General features: G+C 39.0%; 1 protein-coding gene across 1 annotated transcript in view; it reads right to left on the bottom strand.

Annotated features, from left to right (window-relative positions):
* Positions 1–14,340, bottom strand: part of GYS2 (glycogen synthase 2) — a 70,366-nt gene that overhangs the window by 48,940 nt on the left and 7,086 nt on the right. Inside the window, exons 2-4 of the mRNA XM_025879872.2 lie at positions 11,082–11,263; positions 7,364–7,555; positions 4,924–5,106 (exon numbers count right to left, since the gene is read on the bottom strand). Of these exons, the coding sequence (XP_025735657.1) occupies positions 4,924–5,106; positions 7,364–7,555; positions 11,082–11,263 (557 nt within the window). The remainder of the gene's footprint in view (positions 1–4,923; positions 5,107–7,363; positions 7,556–11,081; positions 11,264–14,340) is intronic.

The raw sequence follows: 14,340 nt of genomic DNA, 5'->3' as shown, positions 1-14,340 counted from the left end.
TTTAACTGGATGGTGTGTTAGATTGTGCAATCATCCATTATTCTGGGTATCTTAACTTAAAAAAAAAACTTTAAAAACCAACATGCCAAGCACCAATCAATTAGTTGGCTACAGTTGTGGGCTTTTGCCATTTTGCTTAGTTGCTGAATATTGTTATCTCTCACATAGCTGTAGATTAAACTAGCAGTGTTTAAGAGAGAAAAGTATATAAAGTTTTTGGCATTATATTAGCAGGATGCTTTCCATAATAAAGATTATTAGAATCTCAACACTATGCATCAGGCTCTCTTCTAAGCTCATATCATATTTAATCCTCATAAACCACTGAGGCTTGTATTTTGTCTTCAGTTCATGGAGGGGAAAATTGAAGCTTGTAGAAGTTAGGACACTTGCCCGAGATCACATTCCTATTAAGTGTCTTAGCACCTTGAACTGATCCCAGATCAGTCCGACTCCAAGCGTGTGCACTCTCCTGCTTTTATATCCTTTAGACTCCAGCTCCACTAACAAGTCAGTCCCAATAATTACTGAGCCATATAGAGGAAAATACTGAAAAACACTCATTAGATGATTCTAAAGATTACAACAAAGAAAGTCCTAAGGCATTCTTTCCTGACAGTAATAGTTGTAATATTTCTCTGAAAATGTTTGAAGCAGGGCTCTATATGGCATTCTTGGATCAGCTGAAGTTTTCCTAAAAGCTTTATTTGGCTGGTATTTATTCAACCAAATCTCTCATTCAACCAACATTTGTTTGTTTCTGTGGCCTTCAACGAGCTTATAAATTAGTGAGAAAACAGGTTAAAATTAGGCAGAAATGAGTAAGTGCCTGAGGAAGGCATAGGATCAGAGAGGGACTGATTCACTGGCTGAGAATAGGGAAACGTATCTCATACTATGCAAGTGTTCGTATTGTCATTATCACCTCCAGAGCGTAAGATTTTCAAGGGCAAGGACCATGACTTATTAACTTTTGTACCTCCAAATTGATTGGATAAATAAAATGGCATTTGGACTGGGACATGAAAGTTTAATTTGGGGAAAGGCTATTTGGATTGAAAAATTAGCTGCTCTAAAGAACACATATATTAAGTCAAATAGCATGTGCAGGAAATCACATCTGATGTGACTATAGGATAATAAGATGATAGACAAGGCTAGAAAGTTGGCCTTTGTCCTACGTACAATGGAAAGCACCGAAGGGGTTCATTTAAACATATGGTAAAGACAGCCTATACTTAGGAAAGATATCTCTGGAAAAAGTATGAAATGTTTCCTATGTTACTGAACTTTTGTGAAGATTAAATGAGATAACACACGTCAGATGTTTAGAAAAGTGCCTGGCACTGTAACTTTAGCTATTATTACTACTATTGCTGTTGTGGTTATTGCAGAGAGTAATAAAATTTCATATATGGGATGACATTTAACATCTGGACATTTAGAGATAAGAAGACAGGATTTCTAAATGAGAAAACCAAGTATGAAGATATTTAAGGGGAGGACAGCAGAGGCCTGGAGAACCCATGAAAAGTCTCCATGAAGATAGGCATGTGCCTTTTCCTGGTCTCATGGGGCCCCTTACTTCCCAGGACTGCTGTATGCATGGCCACACCTGTGGTTTACAGCAACCCTAAGTGTTTATACAGGTTGTCCACTTTCCCACATGTATGTGATAGTCTGTTAAAAATCTCTGTCTGGGGGGTGCCTGGGTGGCTCAAGTTGATTAACCATCTGCCTTCGGCTCAGGTCATGATCTCAGGGTCCTGAGATGGAACCCCATCTGGCTCCCTGCTCAGTGGGGAGTCTGCTTCTCCCTCTCCCTCTGCCCCTCCCCACCCCCGTTTGTGCGCTCCCTCACTCTCGCTCTCTCTCTCTCTCAAATGAATAAATAAAACCTTTAAAAAAACTATAAAATCTCTGTCCAGTAATTCCAACATCTAGGACATATCTGGCCCTGGTTGTTTTGACAATGGATCTTACTTTCCTACATTTTCATGTATCTCATTACTTTTTGTTGAATTCAGTAAAACATGTACAAAAGAACAAAAATGAGGCAAAGTATATATTAGTCAATAAAGCACAATCCAGTGACAGAGGAGGATTACCCTATGACTAAAGGTTATGAGCTCAAAACTTGGTCAGATGAAAGAGTTAAAATCCATCAAGCAATCGTGTATGGGTTCCTTCACAGTTTTTTCATCCCAGACAGCACTGTCCTTACATTTCCACCCAGGAGACCTTGATGCCATCAAGGAAAAAGAGGCCAAAGCATAAGAAAATCAATGGCCTTCTTTTTTTTATTAAAGCAGTAGTTATGTAACCATTATAGTTGAGGGGAAAATCAATCAATGGCTGGACCCATAGAATGAATTTGGAAATATCTTCCTGAAGGGGCGCCCGGGTGGTTGAGTCAGTCAAGGGTCCGACTGTTGGTTTCGGCTCAGGTCAGGATCTCGGGGTTGTGGGATTGAGCCCTGTGTGGAGGCCCTGTATGGAACCCCTCACGGAGCCCTGCTTTGAGCTCCTCATTGGTCTCCTCGCTCAGCAGGGACTCGGCTTCCCTTCCCCCTGCTTCCACTCTCACTCTCTCTCTCTCTCTCTTTCAAATAAATAAATAAATAAATAAATAAATAAAATCTTTAAAAAATATCTTCTTGGAGAGTCTCAGAAGATTCATACCCTGGTTGAAAATGGTTGAAATGCTATTTTAGTTAACAAATTTAACTAAAAACTTAAACCAACATCAAAGTCTGTGAATTGGCTATTAACCAAACACGTTTTCAGTTGGCAACTAGTATTTGAGTAAAATAATTCTACTCTATTTTTATAAAAGTCGGATACTTTTATTCTTGTTCCTATTCTTCCCCTATGTTTATTTGCCTGAGCCAGAGCATTACCCCCACATCAGCCAGAGCGTTACCCCTACATTACTCCCACATTAACAACTGATTCCGGGTCTTGCATCAGAGACCAAATTATGACTCATTTCTTATGTTAAACTTTTAAAAACTTTTCATGCTTATAACTTCTTATTATATGACATCCAGATTCTAAACCTACTGTAAGCATAGAGTGGGGGGATCTGCTGTAGAAAATGATTACGGGGAGGGGCGCCTGGGTGGCTCAGTCCTTAAGCGTCTGCCTTCGGCTCAGATCATGATCCCAGGGTCCCGTGATCGAGCCCCGCATCGGGCTCCCTGTTCCATGGGAAGCCTGCTTCTCCCTCTCCCACTCCCCCTGCTTGTGTTCCCTCTCTCGCTGTGTCTGTCTCTGTCAAATAAATAAATAAAATCTTTTAAAAAAAAGAAAATTATTATGGGGGCCTTTTCTGTGAAAAATGATTATGAGTTTCACGCAAAATCTAGTTCTTAACTGCTTGTGATCTACTAGTCACTCTGCTGGGCAGGATATTTTACTAGAAAGATGGGCTGGGGCCGACTAAGCTCACATATTTCAATGAGTGAAGAGCTTTAAGCTGGGGAGATGCATTTTGAGGATAGTATGATATAAATACTGACCTTTTATCCAAAGAATAAAATTGTAATATGTAACTATACACTATAACCATTTGTTACTTAAAAACAACTTTTAATATGTGACGAATTTTATTAGTTGTTTTTATTAGTTGTTACTATGTAATGGTCTTAGATATTCTGAAGTAAAATATTTGATATGCCTCTCCAATATATTCTCTTTCACAAAAATCAAAGTCTGCTCTTTTCTGGGACACAAGGTTGCTGAGCTATCACAGATCACTAGTTTGCCCTTATTAGTCTACCATTATCATATACCGTTAGGAAATTTCCTTGATCTGATTTCTGAATTCCTCGGTGACTTTATTTTAAAGGTAAATCTTATGTTTACAGTGTGACCTTTAGGTTAGGCTGACCTTTTTACAGGAAAGCTCTCTTTAGGACCACACACTGCTTTGCAAATGTTAAAGTTTGTCAGAAAGAACTTTCCTGCACTCAAAGTGTCTTCAGAATTGTAGGACAGCTTTCCACTATCATTATCTAAATGTTCATGTATTACAAACACTCTGTCTCTCTCTCTCTCTCACACACACACACACACGCACATATTCTGTTTCTAGAATCCTAGAACTTTTTTAAACTGGGAAAGTCTTTAGAAATCAACTTTCCAACTTCCTAATTTTCCTGACAGTAAATGGAACCCTAAAATGCTAGGTTGATTTGATTGGCAGTATAGATACCAAATCTGTAAAACCCTGACGTTCGGGTACTCAAATGCTTTGTTGATATTACTGACATGATGATATAAACGATATATTTTTATTAATCTGATTTAACTGTCAGCAAATAAAAGAAAAAGTCAAAACTGAATGTCTTTGGTCATAGAGTTGGGCAGTCTTCTAAGATAAGGAAACCCAAATGTTTGGTACCCAAGGACCCACATCCCTGTTTTAAATAGCTGTCTTACTCGACCCCCACACCGACTCCACCTACACCTCGTGGAGTTACAGGAGAAATCTGACCATTTATTCACCTGAAGGAGAGAGGGAGACGCATAGGGCAAGTTGTATGCCTAGATTGGTCTGTAGCTGCCGCTCACGGCGGTGTGTGGACCCAGCATCCTCACAGTGTTTCCTCTTCTTCAGGATACACAGGAGTCCAAGCCTCTCACACCCGCTTATGCCTCTTCGGATCTTGGATCTATTGTTCCAAAGCAGACACGCATCCGCCCTGTCACCACTATGCTCTACTGCACTCTGACAAAGTTAAACGGCAGCAACTCTCTGTCACCTCAGGGGAGGCTTTGTCATGAATATTGATTAGTTAAAAGGGCATTTCTGCCATCTGGCTGGCAGATGAAATGTAAAGATCAATACTTCTCATCCTTCAGCTTCAAGGATGAGAAAAGAAAGGTGGTGAGGGCGAGGAAGGAGGGAGAACTATTTACCTTATCGAGATGGTTGTAGAAATCAATGTTTGCTGCACAGAGATACCTCCCAAGCAGTGTGGCATGAGTGGTAAATATTGTAGCGATGGGAAGTTTCCGAGCTCGAGAAAGGATCAGTCCAGTTCCCGCCTGCCATTCATGGAATTGGGCAATGACATGTTTCGCATCTGCATGATCTGTCACCTACATCAGAAAAGAAGCATTTAGAACAGTTGTTGGTAAAGCTTGATCTTGATCGTGGCCCACAGCTTAAGGAAAGTTACCGTTCATGCCTGTAAATTTTAGCAAAATCTAAAGAGAGATAAGCATGAAGTATGCAGATTTAGCAAGCAGAATTGTTTTATAGGACTTAGTTGCATGTTCATAAAGCCCATATATTTGTATGGCATAATCCTCCCTTTCAGGAATGGATCAGATTTACTTTTGTATCTACAGAGGAGCCTCACAGAACAAATGCACACTAGGCACTCCATAAATATTCTTCGAATGGATGAATGAATAATAGCAATAATATCCTTGAAGATATCTCTGAGCAGCTGAATCAATGGGAACTACTCACTTACAAGCTTCTTTTGAAATAAACAATCCATGACTTCATGTTTTAAGTCAGTCTTATTTGGATCTTCTGTAATTGGAGCCAAAAGCACTTTAACATTATTTTAAGAATATGGAACTGGACAGAAGGACATGAATAACTTGCTTGGAAGCAAGTCCTAATTTAGTAACATGCTGAGGACCCAGGTCTAATCCCAGTCTAGTTCTAAAACTAGGCAGGGCATCAGTTTCCTTGCCTTAAAGTTACCTTGTTTCACCCTTACAGAAATTTAATATTTACATTCCACTCCCCTTATGACTGCCTGTTTCCTCAGTGGGGGAGTAGAATTGATCATGCAAAACACGTGCATTCGAGGAGACTGAGCAGAAGACTGGGAAATTGCAAGTTCACCCAAGAAGACAGTTCTCACACTTGGAGGACATCAGCATCACCTGGAAGTCTGGTCACGCGCAGATACCATGGTCCCCATCACCAGGTAATCTAATTCTGGGCTAGGGACAAGAGTTTGCATGTCTTACAAGTTTGCAGGTGATGCTGCTGCTGGTGGTCCGTGGAAATACTCTTTGAAAACCATTGACTTAGCCTAGGACCTTTGTAGTTTAAAGTATTCGTTCTTCAAAAAGTTCCTCATGGTAATTAACAGGTGCACAGATTGGTTGCAGCCAAGTGGTGACTGCAGAAACAGGGCTTGCCCAGCAGCCTTGGATTTTTGTCAATGTCTTTATTTACCCTTTGAATCAAAGAAAATTTCTGTTTCTGTAATAGTTTTACTTTAGAGAACACTGGGGCTATCACTTTCTTGCTTCTCTCCTCTCTAGTTTCCTTTAACAGAAAAGATGAAAGCGCGTGCGCACACGCACACACACACACACACACACACACACACACACACACACACACAGAGGCTGGCCTCAGCCCTGAGGGCCCTGGCTCAGGCAGGCAGTTTACTGAGGAAGAATTGGTTCCACCAACTGATGCTAAAACAAGACTGCTTATGGTCATTAGGTCAGATCTCGTCAGCACCCTCACCTTGTTCTCCTAATTCTGTCACCAACACAAAGCAATGGGACTGTCCCTCCACCTTCCCCTTCACTTCAAGGCAGCCTTTCATGGCTATTGGAATACGACTTTATCAGTAAGAAAGGCTGGTCAAGGGGATGCGCTGCCAACATACAGTTCTGTGATTTGTCCTTAGACTACCCACCCCCCACTTTGCTAAGGATGCTCTTCCCTCACCTTTTGATTTTTAAGTTAGGCATAATCATTTTGAGGTAATGCAAGGAATGCAAAGAAATCCTCCTTTGAGAACTGAGAGTGCAGGCTTGGTTCATTTCACAAGGATTGATATCTAATGCTTTTGGGGGTATTTTGGGGTTTGGGGGGTTGTTTTTTGGGGGGGATATTTCACTGCTACAGATCCTCAGCAACTGCCGAGATCACTTCAGCCCTTAGAAAATGATGAAAATATCTAAAAGCCACTGCAGTTGCCCAAGTACTCATGCATAAACAAAACCAAGTATTTCAAGCTATTTTCTATTGCCATAAGTCTAGAATTCAGGTACATAGTGCATGATGTATACTGTTTTTTTGCTTGAATATATATTACCATCTAGTATCAGGCAATATAATTGGTTGTTTTATACACATCATTCTATTTAAATCTGACATGAGGTATATATTAATAAGCATGATTGTTAACCTGTTCCAAAAGCTAGGATTTAGTTAGAGAAAGGCTGAACATTTTCTCAGATTCTTTTGAAATGTATTAGGACAATCATAATGGCATCATCTCATTTAGCGTAATCTAAAAATCATGGGACCATTGCTGAGCACAGAGCACAATTATGCTCCTCTTCTGTTGCATGACTATACAATAAACTGTACCTCTTTTAAGAACCAGGCAGTTAAAGATCCGAATATTAGCATATCATTTGCTTCCCGGTCATGGTAAGGTATGCCAACATTGCATGCTTCCCAGAGGTCACCCTTCCACCTGTCCAGGTTCCAAGCAGAATAGCCTATGTCAAAGAGCACCACGTAAGGACTCCCTTCTATCAGCCATCTTCCAAAGTGCACCTGCCATATAAAGAACACAGAGCTTTGCAGTAATACCAGGCAATGCAAGGGAGAAAATGGTATTTGTGCTTAGAATATTTAAACTTTATTTAGAACTCAACAGCAGACTATTCAAGCTATATAGGAAACTGTAGTGGTAACACAAACCATCTGATATTTGAGCCTGAACATGGAATGGGCTTGCATCCCTTCATCTAAACCTCCAAGTTCTTATCCTTCATTAAATCTGGTCATTTAAAAATAAAGTATCTAGATCATGTAATCTCCGTCCTTTTTTTTTTTTCTTATTTGAGAGAAAAAGTGAGAGAATGAGAGAGAGCACAAGCAGGGGACAGAGGGAGAGGGAGAAGCAGGCTCCTGGCCGAGCAGGGAGCCCGATGCGGGAATTGATCCAGGACCCTGGGATCATGACCTGAGCCAAAGGTGGATGCTTAGCCTACTGAGCCACCCAGCTGCCCCAATCTCTGTCCTTCTGTTTCTCATTCCCCTCCTGTGAACTTGAGCTCATGGTTTTAGGATTTAATATCATGGTCTATGTTCTTATGATAGAGTCATAAGATGAACTGCTCTGTATCTTTAATTTGTAGTTGGATATAATGTCTAGAGTGTCATTTATTTTACTTTATACAACAGGACTTCCTATAATATTTCACGCTAGAAAAATTTGTTTCTATAAACAAATGTATATGATTTCTCTCATTCCTCCTATCAAAAAAAAAAAAAAGTGACACAAAGTGTTTCCCAACATGGTTGTTGCCGGGTGTCTTAACTAAATATATTGCCCAAGATACCTTATCTCTTTAATCTAGCAGCTCAAAGTCTAATCCTGTTACATTCTTCAAATTGAATTCTTTTATTCCTGTTTTATCTTGTACAAGTTTTAATGTATTAGCTATCTCATTTTTTCCCAATTGTAGTTATATAATCACTTGAATATCCAAATTTCAACTTTCTTTTTGACCTCTATTTTTCTATAGTAACTTATCACTCTTTTGTCTTGACTTTTATTTTAGGTTTATTCTCCAATTACATGGTATGCAGCTCCATAAATTACTTCAAACACTTCTTGGAAGTTGGCAAAAGCTGAGAGCCTCTCATAGGGCATCCAGACCTCTCTAATAAACTGAATATGTCCACATTGCTTAGTTATTGACACTGTGACTCTACCCAAGGTTGAATTTGGGGAGCTTGAAAGCCCATATAATCATCATGCTCTTCCACAGGACTCAGAAATGCATGGTGATATCTCTCCCATCTAGCTTTGGACAACTCTGAAAGACCCCCATTATCTGTTGGTTGCTTCCATTGTAATTAGTATTTATCATGGTACTCTTCTCTTTTCAGACTGAATTTTCCTTTTCAGTTGTTTTCTCTTTAGGACTTTCATTGATTTATGTATTCATTCAATGAATAGTTACTGACTGCCTAATATATGACATATGATACAGTGAGCTGAGATCACTAGAGAATGTTAAGCTGGCTTGTTTTGACTTTCAGTGAGTTCTTGGCTCTGACATGGAAACATCTTACAACAGAAGTCCATTTAGAACCTTGAGACCAGTCAGACCATTATGCTTTTCATCTCCCTCTTCTTTCATGAGAGCTTCAAGTGCAAGCCCCTTCCAAAGTCTCACTCTTTCATCCCAATAGTACAACATGCATCCCTCTTTCACTTTCCTATGTTCTGTCTGCTACAGTCACTATGATAGATTTCCCTGTTGCCTTCTGGGACCTCAAGTTCCTTTCATTTAAAACTTCTGCATCTTAAGCCTTGCATAGCCCTTGTAGACCCTGATACTCACATGGGCATCTCCATAAGGGCCTTTAGTTTTTTCACCCCCAGAAACTATATTCCTGGGATGAGTATGAACGAAGTTTGGATTTTTTAAAATCACACTGGAACTTATTATTTGTGTATAAAGACATTTTTGAAATTTATGTTATCCAAATACACTACCTTTCCCTGTTCTATTAATCATCTGGCTACTTTTCCACTTTTTTCTGGGCAACTTCAAAATCCAAGTTTTTATCCTACACACTTAACCTCATATTTTTCTGACTTTATTGACTTCAAAGAACTTCATGTCCCTGGCATTCCAGCTACACAAGCTCATGGCTGCATTGTTATCCTTGTCAAAACCCAAACTGTTCCTTCTCTGAAATATTCAGCCTGAGCATTTTGTTACTTGACTACATCTGTACCTCCACTTCCCTCACTCTGTTTCTCCCAGCATATATATTCTTTTTTTTCTCATCAAGACCTCCAGTTTCTAGAACCCTCCATTTTTTCCTACATCATCACTTCCTTTCTGGCTTTGCTTCCTTTCCTACCCATTTCAGACACAACTGTCCATCAATTCAACCATTAATTCAGTCAGTCACATAATCATACTTAATTATCCTTTTTCTTCATAGAAGTAACTTCTATGCCACACTTCTGGACCCTTTTCCTCACCATTCACTCATTCCTCAATCTGATTTAACTCTCTTCTCCCTTGAGGCTGTATTTGGCAAGATTACCATGAATGACCTGAATATTGCTAAACCCAACTGACTTTGGTTAAATTCTTTCATTGACTTAATCCCTCCTTCATACTAGAAACTCTCTCCTTTCTTGTTTTGACCTATTGCTATTGTGATGGCAACAGATTAAGCCACAAACCTAGTGGCTTAAAAAAAAACACAAATTTGTGATCTTTCGGGTTTGGGAGTCAGTAATCTGAAATGGGTCTTTGGGGTTAAAATCAACATGTTGGCAGAGTCACAGTCCATCTGTAGGCTCTAGGGGAATCTGTTTCCTGGTCTTTTCCAGCTTCTAGAGGTAACCTGCATTCCTTAGCTTGTGGCCTCTTCCTCCATCTTCAAGGCTCATCAGCCAAACCTCTGCTTCCATTGGCACATCTTCTTTCTAATTCTAACTCTACTGCCTCTCTTTTATAAGGACCCCAGTGATTACATTGGGCCCACCTAGATAATCCAGGATAATCTCCCCACCTCATGATCCAAATCTACAAAATCCTTTTGTTATATAAGCTAACATACTCACAGGTTCGGAGGATTAGGATTTGCACACCCTTGGTTCTACATCATTAGCTGTATTTGTACATGTGTAACCTCTGAGTTTTGTTTTTTTGTTTGTTTGTTTTTTTAATGTAGATGTTCTAACATGTTGACATTCCCAAAGGTTTGGCTCAAAACATTTGCTCTTAGTCTATAAACTTCTGCTTAACACTGTTATCAACACCTATAATGTCAACTACAATTTAAACACAAATGACTTTCCCCCAAACATCTTTATCCTCTACCTTCTGCTGAGCTCCAAACCTATTATCCTATTAGACATTTCCCAATGGTTTTCACAAGGTGCCTCAAATGTAACCTATTTACAATCAAATTCATCATCTTTCTCACAAACCTTCTCCTTTTCCCTAAGTAGATAGTCTCCTGTGTGTTCATGTAAATGGTGGTCTGTTCTCCCATAACAGGTTACTAGTGTTGCTGAGTGAAGTGTCAGTCTGTCCCTTACCTGGCAGCCATGTTTATTCATTGTGTCCACTGCCCTTCTAACAGCATCATTTATAGGTTCACACTGTTCCACCTGAGTCTTCATATTATGCTCAAAATATGGGCCAATCAGAAAATAATTGTCTCCCCATTCGTCTGCTGTGGTTTTGGCCTTTGTCTGAATCACAGTATAGATGCCACCAACTGTTAAAAAGAAAAGGTTCCATTTATCATTCAGGTTAGTATTTCATTGTAAGTGATGAAGGCATGGAAATGAGTTCTCATTTTTAAATTAGCATTTAGGATTTATCAAGCACAAGGGTTTGTTTAACTTTCTAAAAGAAATTTTCTAAAGGACACTAATAAATAGTTACTATTTGGTTCAATTCATGCATATTTTAAAGCCTTTCCTGGGTGCATTTCATAGAGCAGCAGGTTGGCGGCAGCCAAGAAATACAAACATTTCAAGGAAATCTGAAGAGATGATTGGAATAAAGCAGAACTTGGCCTAAAGCTCTATCTACACTGAAGTGTCAACATTGGTTCCAACAGCCACTGTCAGGACAAACACCCTCAGCAACTGTAGTTACCTTTTACCCCTTCTCCTACACTGCTCCAAGATGGGGGCTAGGGTATGTCCAAGTAACAGCCACTGCGGAAATTATGAGTGAGTCTCTCAAGCTTAAGAGCCACTTGCCTTGGAAGGTACCCAACAAGGTACCTTTTGACAAGGGAGAAGAGGTGATAGGTTTTGAGGGGGGATGCTTGGCCCAACCCTCAAGTCAAGCCCAATGACTCACATACAAATTTTCACGTGCTCTTTCATTTTCCCCTCTGGCATTGCTGTCATGACTACTAAAACACAGAACCAAAAAATATGTACACTCTTGGAATATATGTATATTTTTGGATCAGCATGTCTACATCTAGAAAATTGTTCAGGGAAATGAGAGTGCCAAAAGTTATGTGTATTAGGATATTTATGGAAGCATTATAATGGTGAAAAATTGGGAACAACTTAAACTGAACTAGTTAACTCAATCTGTCTAAGGTTCAATTAGCTCATCTGTTCAGCAGGGATAAAATATTACTTAGCTTGGGGGCAAAGGGCAGGTTGTAGCAGCAGTTCAAAAACTAGGGCTGGGGGCACCTGGGCGGCTCGGTCGGTTAAGTGTCTGTCTTGGGCTCAGGTCATGATCCCGAGGTCCTGGGATCGAGCCCCACATCAGGCTTCCAGCTCAGCAGGGAGCCTGCTTCTCCCTCTCCTCCCTGCTTCTGCGCTCTCTCACTACCTCTGTCTCTCTCTCAAATAAATAAATAAAATCCTAAAAAAAAAAAAAAAGCCCAAGGCTCATTGAAAAGGTAGTATTTGAGTAAGTACATAAAAGGGTGAAGAAATTAGGCCAGCAGCTATTATAGAGAAGAACTTTTTAGGCAGAGAGTAGAGTTAGAGCCAAGGCCCTAAGTTGAGAGCACTGCATGCAAGGAGAGAGTAATGGGCCTTCAAAAGGAAAGGTTTGAGATGCAACAACTAAGCAGGAGGAATAGGGAGGACCGAGGGGAAGAAGACCTTCAGTAAACTTAGGCAGGATATCTTGCTGGCTCTAAGCAATCATCTTGAGAATATGAAAGCAGTCTGAATCAATTTCTTGAGTAATACTCTGTCCATGAGCTATAGGTGAGGAAACAACTCAAGAAATGCTGTGTGAAATCCCAGAGCCAACACAGATCCTGACACCAATCTTCAGCTCTATTTTCTAGTGATTTTATTACTTGCATATTTTTTTAAAAAGGTTCCTATTTTTACTTCAGTTTTTCCAGAGTTATTTCAATTCATCAGGATATAGGGTTCGATAGCAATTGAATCACTTAAATTGTTTCAGTAATTTAGACTTTAAATGATAAATTTTATCAAGAGTCACAATCTATGGCCAAAAGGTAATATTTACCATCTGCAAATTTTTCTTTAAGCCTGAACCACTCAAAATATACTTTTTGGTAAACTGCCTTTTAAGAGATGAGACACAAAATGCAAATGTTGGTACTGTTGTATAAATACCAACAGGATTCATTAATTCATAAAAGGGTAGAGCTAATATAACTCCCAACATGTAATTATTACATGCGAACAATTTTCACATGAGCCTACATAAACTTATTGTCTTTAAGATCTTCATCTCTAAGAAAAGACTTTGTGACTGTAGAAAATTTAAGGAAACTTAAAACTGTCACTTGAACAAAGAAAAATAAGGATGTTCAATCACAACTCAGATGGTAGGTGATGAGAATAGCATGGGATATGGAGATGATCTGTAAGCCCTGCATGTAGAGACTTCCAGAAAGGACCAGGACAGACATGATTCACGTACCCAATCAATAATGAATCTGAGGCTACATAAATCGATACCAGCATCAAGTATGCCTGAATATTTCTCCAAATTCCAGAAAATGTTATGAACTGTCAAAACTATTTGTTGAGGAAAACAAATTTAGAGGAAAAATTTGCAAGAACAACTAAAATTTTTTTCTTTAAAATGTATGAGTCACATCTTGGCAACATATTTAAATATATATAAGCTTTATTCACACTATCCATAAAAAAGCAAAATTTTCAAATAATTTCTTCTGTAGACTTATTTCCTTCACCTTCATCTTATCAAGGAGCTAAGCTATTGGGTTCTGATGGCACACATTTATTTTTGCCTTATTCACATTTCTATTCTTTTTTTTTAGTGGAGCTAAAATTTTTTATTATTATACTACATATTTTTATTATTATATTATGAAGTATAGTTGACATAAAATGTTATATTAGTTTCAGGTGTACAACATCAGGATGAATTCAACAATACTATACATTACTCAGTGCTCTCAACATAAGTGTAGTCACCATACAACATTATTATAATATTACTGACGATATTCCCTATGCTGTACTTTCCATTTTCATGACTTATTTATTTTATGACTTCTTAATCTACATTTCTGTTCTTAAAGCTCTCTTTTATTTGCAACTATGGAGCTTGCCCAGAGATCTTAGGACATCCTTGTTTGTTAGACTATGTGTTTCAAGTTCAAATACACTAGGGCAAATGCAAACATGTTTTTATTTGCTAAAGGGCGAAAAGGAGAAGAGAAATTCTTTACTCAAAAAGGATGATTAGATGTGGGCATTGAAATGCAAAATTAAACATGGTTAGTTAATTTGCTGCTTCTTTTTCCCATTTGAGGCCTCCAACCTTGATAGAAATAGTCACCAAGTAGCCTTAGAGTGTTCATAA

The sequence above is a fragment of the Callorhinus ursinus genome, unplaced genomic scaffold (assembly GCF_003265705.2).
Source record: "Callorhinus ursinus isolate GAN/ISIS: 27379988/994484 unplaced genomic scaffold, GSC_fseal_2.0 scaffold27, whole genome shotgun sequence".
Taxonomy (NCBI): domain Eukaryota; kingdom Metazoa; phylum Chordata; class Mammalia; order Carnivora; family Otariidae; genus Callorhinus; species Callorhinus ursinus.
Note: the sequence above shows the minus strand (reverse complement) of the source record. Positions and strands in the feature narration are given on the sequence as shown.